At 45.0% G+C, this 15,435-nt stretch overlaps 1 protein-coding gene across 10 annotated transcripts in view; it reads left to right on the forward strand.

Annotated features, from left to right (window-relative positions):
- Positions 1-15,435, forward strand: part of Mgat5 (alpha-1,6-mannosylglycoprotein 6-beta-N-acetylglucosaminyltransferase) — a 284,487-nt gene that overhangs the window by 94,357 nt on the left and 174,695 nt on the right. For all 10 annotated transcript variants that reach the window (XM_076941068.1, XM_076941066.1, XM_076941067.1 and 7 more), the window contains one exon: positions 8,738-9,118. In XM_076941068.1, coding sequence (XP_076797183.1) covers positions 8,878-9,118 — 241 coding nt within the window. In that variant the 5' untranslated portion in view covers positions 8,738-8,877. The remainder of the gene's footprint in view (positions 1-8,737; positions 9,119-15,435) is intronic.

A 15,435-nucleotide genomic window follows, 5' to 3' on the forward strand; every position in this document is an offset into this window, starting at 1 on the left:
AGTGAGAGACCTTGTCTCAAAAAGTAAGGTGAAGAGCAATTGTAGAAAACATCTGGTTCACCTCTGACCTCTACACTCACCTATAGGTGCACACACACCTATCACACGTGTCACATCTACAATCACCATGTTCAAAAGATTGGGTGAGCTTCCTAAGCTTTATCTTGTATTTATTAAGATTTTAATGCCCTGCCATTTGCTAATAGGAACTGTAGGAGATGCTGCTGCTGAGGAATGCAGGGGTGTGATCACTCCTGTGGGGAAAGGAGAGAGCATCACTGAGCCAGGAGCTCATCTATCACAAAGGCCTAGGTGAAGCTGATGTCAAACAATGGATGCATTGTGTGTCCTGGGAGTCTCTTCCAAAGTTAGTTTCCTGAAGCAAAACTTTAAAGGGTGTTAGTGTCCATGTACCCTGGAAAGTATTAAAGCACCTTCAGAAACTATTGGTTGACATCTTCTCCTACACTGTGAAGGCAGCTGACAGTTGTGTTCACCCAAGGCCCGGTGACTGTTCTGCTTTTGAAATCAGCCCAGGTTTTTGTGATTACCAGTCAGTTCTAAAGTGAGCACTTCCAAAGTGATAAAACATCCTCACAGGCTCGGGGCCTCCTCTCCACCCAGGCTAGTGTTAACATGTGCAGAAAACAGGAGGGGTATTGTCAGAATTAGAAGTTGGAAGATTTATCTTTGACTTCAATCTAATAAACCAAAAGTGTGTGTGTTTGTGTGTTGTGTTTATGCACATACATGTATATGCACCATGCAGAGATTCAATGTTGACCTTGCTTGTCTTCTCAATCACTTATCTCCTTATTTTTTGAGTCAGGATCTCTCACTCAACCCAGAGCTAATTCATTTTGCTAGACAGATTGTCTGACCACCAGGCCCCAGAGGTCCTCCTATCTCTGGTACCCTAGTGCTGGAATTGCAAGTACTTACAACTACACCTGAGTTTTAATGTAGTCTCTAGGAATCAAACTTGGTCCTTCTACTTGCACAGCAGCACTGCCTGACTGAACAGTCTTTCTAGCCCTCAACTTCTGGTTCTGTAAGGCCGTGGTTCTCAACCTGTTGGCTATGACCCCTTTGGGAGTGGAACAGCCCTGTCACAGAAGTCACCTTAGACCATCAAAAACCACAGATGTTTACATTATTGATTTATAACGGTAGCAAAAATTACAGTTAGGACGTAGCAGTGAAAATAATTTCATGCTTGGAGGTCATCACCACATGAGGAGCCGTGTAAAAGGGTCCCAGCGATAGGAAGGTTGAGGGCAACTGCTCTAAGGAGATAACTACTCAGTCTTGAAGACAGATTATCCCATAAGTCAGTGGGCACATTCTTATGGGGAACAGAGAGGTTGCCTCTTAAAACATTGGAATAGGTCTCATTTTGTGTCTCCTTAGATAGGATGTTAAGAAAGAAACGGATGACAAAAGGAACATTTAATAACTCTCAATATTATGACTGTATATCATTATAATTTCTTAGGGAGGTTATATGTGAAATACACCCCAGATGAACTGAATCAAAATCTTTGGTATATCTGAACTCTACCTTTTAGAAAGCAGCCAGGTGAATCTCTAAGTAGGGTTGGGGTTGAAGAGCAGGCTATACAAACTCGAGCTAATTTATCATTTGTGTGCTCCAAGGGCTTGGGATGCCAGCCAGAGTGCGCTGAGACCACTGTGTGGGAGACTTGACCTTGGCTTTATAAATTGCAGAACAAATGAACTTAGCAACTAGGGTGTGACTGCCTAGTTTTCTCCAGAGAGAATTCAGAGCTGGGGCTTTTGGGATCCTGGGTCTGCTGAAGCTGTGTATGGCATGTGAGTCCACTGTGTCCTTATTTAAGAGATAGTGAACTCATTCTAAGGTTTATGTCTGATAAGCCTCCCATGGCCATGTCGGGAGTGTGTGTGTGTGTGTGTGTGTGTGTGTGTTTCTGTGCACATGTGTGTGTTTGTGTGCATGTACCTATTTCCTTTCACATCTAGATTTTAACCTGGTAACTTAATCTAGTCTAATTTTTTGGAAGGCTGTCCTATTTCTGCAGATAGGACACTGGGTGTGGGCCAGCACCCAGCCTGGCTACTCTCAGGGTAAGCAAAGGGACCCTTTTGTAGGACAGTTGGCATTGAACAATCATTCATTAATGACTTTTCTCCTGATATTTAATCTTGTACCCTGTGTGATTAACCTTGGTGCTTTTTGTGATGGTTTTCTTTACTCTGGAGCCATTTAAGCTGTGACATTTGTGTGTATTTCTAGAGGTCGTTGACAGAAGTTAGGGTGTTCTATGCTGATTATAAAAATTCTTCTGTGGCAGCTCTGTCCTTTGGCCCTGAGTGGGAGTCTTCTGAGTAGCATCATTGCCCATGGAAGAGAGCTACCCGACAAGGCTCTGCTGCTTTCTTCGCATGTTACCCAGCCTCTCTTCTTCAGAAGGCTTTACTAACCTCTCCCGGTGTCAGTTCCTGGTTCCCTGAACCGGAAGGAAGCCAGATGACAATCCTGCTTTTTAACTGTCTGATGAACCTTCATCCAGATGGGATCTTTTCACAGACTCTTGCCTGTGCCTGCTGACTTATGAGCCAGGATCTTTTATTTTTCTTTCCATATACAAATTTTCCAATTATATTTGAGGCTTTTTGTTAACATGTATCAATTATACATAGTTTTCATTATTTTTTCATTTAGACATATATACATTCAGTATATATAAAATGAATTTTGGCTATAATTTCCTAGTACCCCTCCCCATTTTTCCCAACTAGACTCCTTTTTACTTTGTCGTGTGTGTGTGTGTGTGTGTGTGTGTGTGTGTGTGTGTGTGTGTGTGTCTATGAACCAGAGTTTACTTGGGGTTGCTTACAGAAACACAGGTGAGGTGTTATGGCTACACCATTTAAGAAACGGTCTCTTCCTTCCCTATTAATTATTAATTATTAATTTTATATTGGTCTTCATGGAAGAATGGAGCTTTATGAGCCCCCACCCCCAGAAATCGTTAACTGTTTATCAATACTTAGTGCTCATGAACCCTGCCATTAACGTCCCATGATCCTCAGGGAAGGGAACTGGAGAGATGATGGCTTAGCAGTTAAGACTGATGTAGCTGGACATCTTTAGCCTCAACACGTTGGGAAGCAGGAATAGGCCATCTCTTTGTGAGTTCTAGGCCAGCCTGGGCTAGACATTAGGCATTTGGGTCTTACCATATGTGGTGGGTGACTCACAACTTCCTGTAACTCCAGCTGCAGGGTATCCAGTAGCCACCTCTGGCCTCTGTGAATCCCTGCATACTCTTGGAGCATGTGTCTGCCTGCATACACACACAATTAAAAATAACTCTTCACAATCCTCAAGGAGGAGAGAGGCCTTATGAACCATCTCCCCAGCAAACATTAATTATGCAAGCCCTTCTCCCATAGCCACTTGTTAATCTTTAGGAAGAGGTGGGGCCTTCAGGAGGAATAAGCTCCTCCCCCAACAACTGTTAGCTGCCTATCATTTCTCATATGTGGGTGGGGCCTCATGAATCCTTCTCCTACAGTAATCATTTACTGCCTGTCAATCCTTAGAAAGGGGTGGTACCTTGTGAGCTCCTCCCCCAAGCAACTGTTAACTGCTTATCATTTCTCAAGGTGGGCAGAGTCTTATGAGCTCTTTTCCCTTCATGATGGAATGTTGCCCAGCTTCATCTAACCCCGGTGACAGCCTAAGAATGATCTAAGAGAGTGAGACTGTGTAGCAGTCAGTGCTATAGTTCTGGGGCTCCACTCTTTCATCTCTCTGGGACCTCCATTGGTTTAGCATAGCCCTGCCAGTTAACAGGGCAGGTAGCCATCTCCAGATGCCTTCTTTTTCCTCCTGTTCTGCTCTGAAACTTGTAGGCTGATGACCTCAAGGATCTTCTAGGTAAAGGAGGACCTGTCCCTGTCTAAGGTGATACCTTTCAACTGGGGTCATTGAAAACCATCATTTGGCCCTATGGGCAGACATTTCCCAGTATTTGTCATAGCTCTCTAGTTGTGTAGTCCTGGTGGAGACTGGTGCTGGAGGGGAGGCTGGAGCTGCTAACCACTCACCTGACAGAGCATGACATCCTCCCCAACAAAGTGATCCAGCCTGCAAATCTTCCCAAGCCTGGGCCACCTTGGATTAAAGGTCTTTATTTCTAGCTGAGGGGTTGGGGGGCAAGGCTCGGTGGGTACCGCTTTGCACATGTGTGAGGACCTGAGTGTGAATCTCACATACACATCTGGCAAGTATCTCAGCATCTGGGAGGTGGAAGTGCTGGGCCCTAAAAGATTTGCCAGATTGGCAGGTGGGTCTGGAGAAAGTGCCTGGCATCAAACTTGGGCCACCACAGGCACACATATCCACATTCATGTTCTTTTTTGTTTTTTGTTTTTTTTTTTTTTTTTTGTCTTGGTTCAGGTTCATGTGGCCAGAATAGGCATGAATGCAATCCAGTACAAAATTGGATACTTTTTGCATAGTGGGTGTTGGACAGGGTTTTATTTGTGTAGCCCTGGGTGTCCTGGAATGCATTCTGTAGACCAGGCTGGCCTGGAACTCATAGAGATCTACCTGCCTCTGTTGGGATTAAAGGGGTATGCCATCACTGCCCAGCGTAAATTGTAAACTTAAAATATTATGAGATATGTGTGTGTGTGTCCTGATTTATTTTGTAACTTATTTTGTTACAACATATAAACTTTGTAGATGGTAAGGTCTGTTGATGTGTCAGAAGGTTGGGAATGTTTTCAGAATTCTTGAGGCTGCTGTGGTTTCACTTAGTGTGGGTGGGAAGTTCTGTCAAGTGTGAATAATTTATGGTTCTTGTGAGTGGAATTCATGGAACATGGGGCAGTTATAGATGACAAGGTGGTGACAGCTTCGTGCTCGCCCTTGTCCCTTTTCTCTTGTCTACCATCTAGTAAAATGTGTACCCAGGAGGCTAGCTATATCAGAGAGATGAGACATTCACTCCAAAGTTGCCTTTCCCGGTCCATCCCCTTTGTAAGTGGAGGTCCACAATGTGAATGGCTAGGCAGAGTCAGAGAAGCAGGGGAGACAGAAAGGTATCAGGATCTTTGAAAACATTGTATTTTATTTTTAAGTTACATTTATTTGTGGGTTTGGGGGGGGGGATATGTGGCAGGCAGAGGAAAACTTGCTGGAGTTGGGTCTCTTATTCCACTCTATGGATCCTGGCAATCAAACTCCGGTTACCAGCCTTGGCAAGCACCTTTACCCACTGAGCCATCTCTAGCCCTGAAAATCGATGTTAAACAAAATATGAAACATTCGTGGATTCTCCAGAACCTTTGAACACTCCTTTGGAACACAGTGTGAAAATCAGAAGCTTGGTTCTCTAGACTCAGCCCTAGTCACCCAAGTTTTACAGCGTTGCATGGTTTTAGAATGTTCTGCATTTTAGCCATAGGAGGAGTAAGGCTACAAATCAGAGCTTTCGATTCTTTGCTGTGTTTAAGCTGTATGACACTGAAGACTTATAGCTTCCATAGATGGTTCCTTTCTTTGTTCATTCTCTGTTCTATAGTTTATATATGCTGTGTGTGTGTGTGTCTGTGTGTGTGTGCTTGTTTGCGCGTGCACCAGAGGTCAGCTTTAGATGTTGTCCTAATGGGAATCCTGATGGTGAATTCCAGCATGATTCTGTGTGTGTGCTGACAGAGTTTCTGTTATTGCACACTTTGCATTCTATGAGATCAGAGACTGTTCCTGGAAATTCTATGATTACAGCCATCAAGTGCTCTGAATTTCCTTCGGCTAAGGCTTTGGACTCCACATGCATACCTCTCTAAGTGTCTTGATTTTTTTGCCTTGGCTCACCAAAGCTTGGCTCACCGTTTTTCATGGTGGGGAGGTCAGGGTGGCAGAAACCTAAAGCAGCGAGTCCCAGTCCCGTCCACAGTTAGGGACAGAGCAGCGAGTCCCAGTCCTGTCCACAGTTAGGGACAGAGCAGAGCAGTGAGTCTCAGTCCCGTCCACAGTTAGGGACAGAGAGCATGGGTGCCAGTTTATTTCCTCCATTTTATACAGCCCATGGGGTGGTCTCACCCACAATTAAGAAGTGTCTTCTCAAATTGATCAGTGTATGAGATAATCCTCCTGAGGCCCAGCTCCTAGGTGGCTGTGCATCCTGCCCAGTTGACAGTGAAAAGAAGCCTCTCATTGACCCAGAATAATTTCAACTAGGCTGTCTTAGTCTTTCCTTCTGTCTGTCTTTCTTTTTACTTATTTTATATGTGTGTGTGTGTGTGTGTGTGTGTGTGTGTGTGTGTGTGTGTGTGTGATGTGCGTGTAGGGTATACGTGTTCACTTAACCCCTAGAACACACCATCTGGGTGGTTCTGATCTTTCCAAAGCAAAGGGTCAGAAGCCTTTGACCTTCTGTCAGAGCCCTAGGTTTTGCTGTAGTTCCTGCTCCTGCCTTTCCTGTGACTTAAACCCTGTCAGGGCCTTCATCAACCTCTCCAGTAAGGTCAAGTGAGAAAGGAGAGTGGGTGGGACTTCCTATCTGTAAGGTTAGAGGTAGCTGTGTCATCGGTTCAAGATCTGTCCTAAAATAGTCAAAGAAAATTACCAGAAGGCCCCCTCTTGGTTATGACATCCAGTTAACATGTTCTGGGAAAGTCCCCTCAGGTCTGAGGTGAATGTGAGTGTAGGTTATCTGGAAGGAAATGTTGTTTCATATAGTGGGGGGATGGTTTTCAAAGTATTAGCCCCATGAAGCTGGGAGCTCCATCTTGTTCATCACTTTGTCCCGAGGGCCTGGGGCAGCAAGTTCTCAGTGTGCGTGTACTTGTTAGCCACACGGAGAAAGGAATGACGGGAGGATCCCATTCTGTTGGTCACCATTTGGAAGGCCTTGACACAGTGCCATCATTCCCCCAAGACATGACCATGTAGCCATCAGAGTTTTTAATGGGTATGGGTGTTTTGTCTGTGTGTTTGTCAGTGCATCATATTTATGCCTGGTGCCCTTGGAGGGCAGAAGAGGCCATCAGACCATTTTTCATCATTGTCTGCCTGTTTGTTTCTTAATTTCCTTCTGTCTTTCTTTCTTTGTTTATTTCTTTGTTTCTTTCTACTTATTTTATATGTGTGTGTCATGTGTGTGTAGGGCATACATGTATGCAGGTGCATGTGAAGACCCAAGGTTGATGCCATCCTCCACTAAATTTATTGTGGCAGAGTATCTCAGTTGAACTCAGCTGGTCAATCTGTTTAGTCTTCACTAACCAGCTCGCTTGGGGATCCCCTTTCTCAATCTCCAAAGTGTTGGGGTACAGGTGGCTCACCTACCCAGCTTTACATGTCTGGTCCTATCTATACTTGCACAAAACATAAGCTCTTTACCCACTGAGGCATCTGGCAGATTTCCCTTTTTTGGGGGGGTGGGGGCAGGATCTCTCTCATGTAAATCAGAATAACTTGGAACTCCCCATGTAACCAAAGATACCCTTGAATTCCTGATCCTTCTGCCTCCACCTACTAATGGGAATTCTGGGGCTTTACACATGCTAGGAAGTATTATACAGACTGAACTATATCCCCAGGGCTGGTCTTGATTTTCTTTGTGCATACCCTTCAGCCCATCTGCAACTTCTCCTCGGACCCTCCTTGCTAAGAAACCCCAGTATAGGGCACACTGGGCCTGTCTGCTGTTATCCGGTGGGAGATGAACACCTTTCTTTGCATTGAAACTCTGCCCTAGAACTTTTCATGTTGCCTCATGACGGCAGTGAAAGTGAGAACCACGGAGAAGCAGGCACCGGGTGCCATGGGTTTCCTGTGCAGCAGGCATGTAAGCCTGTGAGGTGCAGCTTTTGTTCTAGATAGCTAAGGCAAGGGGCTGGGGGGGGCGGTGAAGCTTGGTGATAGAACAGATACTGAGCATGAACTCTGGCTTTGAGCTCAGACACCTCCAATATAAAGCTTGAACAAAAGGATACCAGCTGCGCCTCTGGCAACTTTCTCTCTAGGTGCTTGGGAATGGTACCCTGGCAGAGTCATTTACCCTGTAACAATGATGGTGAAATCCAGCCATGCTTAAATAAACACAGAACCATTCCCCCATCCTTCTTAGCACTCTCTGAGGTCATGTCCTCTTTCTTGAGTACCTCTGAAGCTATACGCACAAACTTAGCTCCAAGTGCATAGTGACTTTCTAAGCTCCAGTTACACAAGCACCAAGTACACAGTCTTCACAGGACTCTGTCTGTCTGTCTGTCTGTCTGTCTGTCTTGTCTGTCTGTCTGTCTGTCTGTCTCTCTCTCTCTCTCTCTCTCTCTCTCTCTCTCTCACACACACACACACACACACACACACACACACACACACACACACACACGGTTTTTTTGCTGACATTCGGCAACATATCCTTCCATCTCCTTTGTACCTTGCAAAACAAACTTCCTGTTTTGAACTAGGTCTAGAAGGGGAACAGCCCTAGTACACCTGTGTCCACACACTCAGATGCGTATTTCCCTCAGTGTGTTTGTACAGCTTTATGTTGCTGTACCAGACTTCTCCTCTGGGCTCCCAGGTCCCAAACATCATCTGAAAGTGTTGACTCAGCACATTAAGCAGAGACGTAAGAGGGCACTTCATGGAGAGAGCTACCTCAGTACAATTACAGTTGTGCTTTGTTTCGACCACATTGCTAACTGTCCTCCTCCTCCTCCTCCACAACAGAATGGAAGCCAGACAAGGAGATCAGCTGACTCAGGAGCCAGAGTGAGAGCCACGCACTCTCCGCCCCAGCCTGCACCATGAACTTGCCTTCCCCTTCTGCTTGTTGAGAGCCAAGGGATATGGTACACTGCTAGAGAGAGATGGCTTTCTTTTCTCCCTGGAAGTTGTCCTCTCAGAAGCTGGGCTTTTTCCTGGTGACTTTTGGCTTCATATGGGGGATGATGCTTCTGCACTTCACCATTCAGCAGCGAACTCAGCCCGAGAGCAGCTCCATGTTGCGGGAGCAGATCCTTGACCTCAGCAAAAGGTACATTAAGGCACTGGCAGAGGAGAACAGGAACGTGGTGGATGGACCTTACGCTGGTGTCATGACAGCCTATGGTGAGTGAGGGGACATGGGAAGAGGGATGGGTTGCTCCACTGAGCATGCCTCAGCTTTGGAGGGACCCATGAAGTTGCCACACCTGGGCTTGCTATGCTCTCCTGGGCAGTGGTTACAGTTCTTTTTGTATGTGCCTCGTTTTCTTATGTGTATTTCTATATGCAAGTATGGGTATGCACAGACCAGAAGTCAGTGGATAACCTCAGGTGTAAGTCCTTACATTTTTACCTTGTCTACAACAAAATCTCTTATTGGCAGCTGCTTGCCAGGCTAGCTGCCTCGTGAACTTCTGAGCGATATCTTGTCCCTGCCTTCCAACTCTGTAAAGGCACACTGGGATTCTATATGCATGCTGCTGTATCTGGCTTTATGTAGATTCCAGGGATCTGAACTCAGGTCCTTACACTTGTCCAGCAAGCTCTTTTGCTCACGGAGCCAACTCCCTAGCTCATAGCTCTATTTTTAGAAGGGTAAAGCAGTACCCTTTGTGGAACCCTATGCTCCTGTACACACAGACACCCCAGACATGCCACTCATGCACCTGAGCTCTCTCTGGCTTGTATTTGCAACCAGTCCCCACTCTGTCGACATGTTTCTAGACTGTGCTCACAGGAGTGTGCTCAGGGAGTGCAGACAAACATTTTCATTATCTGTCCTTAAACAAAATGTAATTAGGTACAGCGGGGAGGAGGATGCTTCGGATGCCCTGAAGGTCAGTGTCGAGCTAATGAACTGCCCTGAACCATTAATGTTTGATTTCCCAGGCTTTATTGCTTTTGTCTTTAACTGTGCTCAACTCTGAAAAGAAAATCTTCTACTCATTGCTTATTTTCAGGTACCTCATGCTTTTGAAAACAACACATGAGGGCTGGGACTAGAACTTAGCTTGCTTAACGTGCGTGGTTGGATCTGGACATGGAGGCACATGCCTGGAACCCCAGCATTGTGGCACTAGTGGCAGGAAGGTCAGATGTGCAGGGTCATCCTCATCTATGTAGGATGTTTGAGGCTGACCTGGCTACATGAGACACTGTTTATGTTTATATATGTGTGTGTGTGTGTGTAATATATAACATGCATAAAATATGTAATATGTATAATAATATATAATTTTAGATATATAAAATAATGTATGTGAAAGTTATCTTACTTTTTTAGTAAAAGTTATGCTTAATTTAGAAAAAAGTTGAAGGCATTGGCAGGAAAACAAAGGGGAAAAATGACATAAAAGTGTCCTTTGTGCAATATGCACAATTAGCATTTAGTGTATAACTTTGCAATATATTTTCTCTGTATTATTCTTTATTATTATTATCATCGTGTGAGCATCTCCATTTATGTATCTGGGTGAATGCACCACTGCACACAGTGGAGCCCAGAGGACAGCCTTTAGGAGTCAGTCCCCTCCTTCCTCCACACAGGAATGGAACTCAGGTCATCAGGCTTGTATGGCAAATGCCTGTGCTCTCTGAGCCATCTCATCTGACCAGATGGTGCCAGGATGCACATAGAGACGCTTACAAAATAACCATTGCAAGGGGAATTGGGGTCACAGAGTCTTAGAGATTCTGCCTTCCAGGATGTGCTGTGGTCACTGAGGATCCAGAGTGACCTGGTTTTTCAGAGGGTGAGCTCTTGTCAGTTGTCAAAGGGGAAATCGAGCCGTCAAACCCAGTCTTGAGTGGGCCTAGTGTTTGGGACTTTTGCTGTGGATGCATGCTGGGGTGGTGTGGGAGAGCCGATGCTCTGCTTTGCAGCCTAGTCAAAGACATGCCCTCAATTAGAACACATGAAGCTGGAGGCTCAGTTTGGGCAGCTGGAGTACAGACGTGGGAAACCATCCGCTCCACAGAAACTTGGTTCTAATGTGTGTGTGTCTATGAAGAGAAGGCTGCTACAGTTCAGGAGCTCTGATGTTCTTTTTCAATTCTTAGGATCAGAATGGTCACACTATGTGCTTTTAATATATCTCTTCAAGAGTTATCAGCAATAATCTTGGGGGAATGGCTCAGTTGGTAAAGTGTTTCCATGCAACCTGGAGGACCTTAGCCTGAATCCCCAGCAGCCAGGTAAAAAGTCAGGGTTACTAGGCACTGGCTTTTCACATGTCTAAATAAAATGCCATTTTTAATGTAATTTATTAAAACCATGAAGCTCAGTTTTTGTGTGCCACTGTCCAACAACAAACACTAGGTACCCAAGCGCACAGAAAAAGGACTCATTGACTTGACCTATATGGTCTATCGGTTTCAGAGATCAGTTCCCACCAGAGAGAACAGAACAGCACGGAATGTTAGTGTTGTGTAAGTGTGCTGTGGCTTGTGGTAGATGCTATTTAAAAGGTTCTTATTCTGCATGTAGCTCGTATACGTTTGTTGGGAATGGACAGCAACTTAGCAGGTGTTTCCTCTAAATACAGTTCATCAAACTTTTTTCATAGGCAAGACAAACACATGACTAATTTATAGACTTGACTTGTGGTTTTTTTTTTTTTTTTTGGTTTTTCGAGACAGGATTTCTCTGTGTAGCCCTGGCTGTCCTGGAACTCACTCTGTAGACCAGGCTGGCCTCGAACTCAGAAATCCGCCTGTCTCTGCCTCCCAAGTGCTGGGATTAAAGGCGTGAGCCACCACCACCTGGCTGACTTGTGGTTTTACCAGTTGTCTTTATCATGTGTTGCTAAATAACTCAGAGTTTAGGCTTCCTCAATATTCTAAAAAAAATACACCTGATCTTAGCCTTTTATCTCTCTCTCTCTCTCTCTCTCTCTCTCTCTCTCTCTCTCTCTCTCTCTCTGTGTGTGTGTGTGTGTGTGTGTGTGTAATATAAAGGAAAACCAGGAAATGGATTACAAGAGGACCTGAGGACCTGTAGATCCAAGTTTAGTTGGTGTGCTTGTTATAATCCCAGCACTGGCTGCCGACTAAGCCTACTTGCTAAGCTCTAGACCAGTGGGCCACCCTGTGTCAAACAAAAACAAACAAGATGGATAGTGCTTGAGGAATGACAGTTGAGGGTATTCTCTGGCTTCCTCCATATGCACATGTGCGCTTCCACACACACACGAGTGTATCTACGCACACACACACACACACACACACACACACAGAGCAGTCTTGTGTTGGAATTTCAACCATGTGCTTGTCATTGCAGGACATTGCATTCTAAGAGCCTAGAGGAGTTATTTATTCCAGTTCTTCCCTTTTCAAGTTGAGCCTTAGTGAAGTCATCATTATCTTTCTCCACACACCAGCAAACACTGTCATCAGCAAGTCTGACATGCCTTCCTCCCGACAGGCCAATAAAAAATGGTTTTGGAGCTGAGTTTCTAGAACTTACTGGAGTGTGTGTGCTTGAGGTATTTGGGACCATCCTGTGGTGAGGTCTACTGAGACAGGGTTTCCTGGTCCTGTTGATGTTTTATGTTAGATAAATCTACTTCTGTACAGTTTTACTTACATAGTGTTTTAATTTTCTTCTGTTGCTGTTTCGGTCATAGTTGCCCTCTGACTAAAGGCACCTTAGGGAAGGAAAGCATTTGTTTGGCTTACACTTCCAGCTCAGAATCCAATCTATCATTGAGGGAAGTAGAGGCAGGAACCTGGATGAAGGAACCATGAAAGAACACTGCTTGCTGAGTCACTCCCTAACTGGATGCCTGGCTCCGTCATGGACTCAGGTTTAGGTAGCTTAACTATACAGCTTAGGACCTCCTGCTATGGAGGAGGGGGGAGAGAAGAAGAAGGAGGTCGAGGAGAGGAGGGGAGGGGAGGGGAGGGGAGGGGAGGGGAGGGGAGAGGAGAGATATATTTGATTAAAACTTCTGTCAGGCTATAATAGGCTGTTTTAATTTGACCCCTAAAGATCACTAGCACACATAGTATAAGCTTTTAAGAGAAGATACCAATAGCCTCTCCCTAGTTTTGACAAATATGGTGATAGTAAATCTATTCTAAAGTAGATAACTCGTGTGTTCGTTTGTTCTTTGAGTCTCAAGCTTATCAACCTCACTGTTTCTTTGGCTTGGGGTTTTACATACTAGCAACTAAGTGGCAGGGTGGTGTTAGCAAGGGTGTGATCTAGTGTTAGTCCTGAGAATCTGAAGAGACATCCTGGTGACCCCCACCTCTCCTTGAATTTGCCACCTCTGGTGACATTGACAGGTAGGCAGCTCTGGTGGGTAGAGGGAGGAAGATCAGAAGTTCAGTCACTTTTGACTACATGGGAATTTGGGGGACCAGCCTGAGCTACATGAGATCCTGTCTTAGGTAAGATACTGAAACTTTGGGATATTGTATGGCTTAGCTGGGCTGTGTGGGCTATCTGCTTGCAGACTCTTTTTTATCTGCTACAGATACAGACCATGTTTAGTGTACTGCCAAGCCATTTGCCCCCAAAGAATGAACAATTGGTTCTCCATGTTCAGGATCTGTGTCTAGCTTAAAGGGATCCTATATGTTGTCTGAAATGAACTTTTCATGTATGAAGATATTTGGTAAGGGAGGGGAATAAGAAAGAGAGAGGGAAGAAGAGAGGGAGGGAGGGAGGGAGGGAGGGAGAGAGAGAGAGAGAGAGAGAGAGAGAGAGAGAGAGAGAGAGAGAGAAATGGGTTATGTGTCAAAATTACCAAAATGTATTATATACATATATGAAATTGTCAGATAGGAAAGTGACAAGCCTCTCCTCCCATACCCATATGGGAAGAGTCAGAGGATCTTGGTATGCTATAAATTGAGCTTTGGTGTTTGATGAATTTTAATAGTTGATTTTTAAGTGATTCCTGCTTCATTATAATCCCGTTTATAGATCTTAGAACAGTGTTGAGCAAGGTTTGGCCTATGGGCCAAATTCAGACTGCTGCTTATCGGTATCAATAAAGTTTTCTTGGAACATGGCCATTCTCAATTGTTTATACAGATTCAATTACTTAGAAACACGGTGATACCAACTTCACACAACTGAAACTTCTGAAACATTCCAAATTCCTCCTTCTCCAGTCACATAGACCATTTTCTGGTCATGCCCACTAGGGATTCAGCAACTACCCAGGATTCTTTTGATGCGAGAAAGTCAGCAACTTACAGCTTGTGGCCGAATCCTCCTTGCTGCCCAAGTTTGTAAAGAAAGTTTATAAGAATACAAGTGTTCTAGTCACTGGAGGAGATGGATGAAGCTGTAGCCACGGTCACACCTTCAGGCCTCTCAGCCTAGTCCATTGTTATTTTAACACAAAATATGTATGTGACAGAAATATTATCTCCATGTCAACAACACTTGCAGTACAGGCTAATTGTTCTGGAATTCTTGATTTGCACATGAGATTTGCTTCAACCTCTCTCATCAGTGAAGGGCTCCTTTCTACCTGCGTCCCCACAGTTTTCCCTGTCTTTCTATCTTGCTTTGATTCTTAACGAGTAAGAAACAGAAAGCAGAATGAAGAGGGACTTCTGAACTCCTTTTGGGATTTGGTGATTCAAATCTGTTGCTGGAACGTCCCAGCAGCCTGTGCAGAACAGTGGGGACATTCATCCTTGGGGTGCAGGGGTGTGGGCTCCTGCCTCCCAGCCACACCTGCTTACCTCAAGCCAGCAGAGCATGGGCTGGGGCTGTCCAAGGTCATAGGTGTTGTCATTCACTTCAGTCAATGCTGTTCTTGTTTCTGAGGTGACCCAATCTTTCTCCAGCTCCTTGACCCCGGTGGTGCTCTCTTACTTAAGGGTAGGCCTGGGCTACTTCAGTGCTCTCATTTTGAAAATTCAGCACAGTGCTATCCCCTCTACAGCCCAGCTATACCTTAGTGACCTTGTCTCGTTCTCCTGCCTGGATGGACACTGGTGTACTTTACTCTGGAGAAGTTCCTAGCTCAGACTAACACAGCTTTGAGCTTCTCCTAGCTCACTCCCACCCACAGACCACTTGCCTGGTCTCTTTTGGCCTCCAGGTTCTGTGGCCCCTTTTGTCTTAGACTCTGCTGGCTTCTGGCTGCTGAGCTTTTTTAGGTTCAAACTGTCCCTTTGACTGACTGTCATCCTTAGAGACTGGCTTGTTAACAGTTAGGGTCCATCTTTGCTGGCTGGCGTGCCCTAAGCAGCTTTTGTGCTTATGGTGGGAGAAGGATTTTTCTACTCCCGAGGGTGTCCTGCCCTTCATAATAGCAGGGGAATGTCAGAGAACAATCACTTCTTCCTTGAAGAAAAATGGCAAAGGGCAAATTTGGTTTATTAAAAAAATAAATAAATTAAAAAAGTCCTGGAGGAGCCAGAGAGATGGCTCTGCAATTAAGAGTTTTTTGTTCGTTCAGCATCTGCACTTGGTG

The sequence above is a fragment of the Arvicanthis niloticus genome, chromosome 10, assembly GCF_011762505.2.
Source record: "Arvicanthis niloticus isolate mArvNil1 chromosome 10, mArvNil1.pat.X, whole genome shotgun sequence".
NCBI lineage: Eukaryota > Metazoa > Chordata > Mammalia > Rodentia > Muridae > Arvicanthis > Arvicanthis niloticus.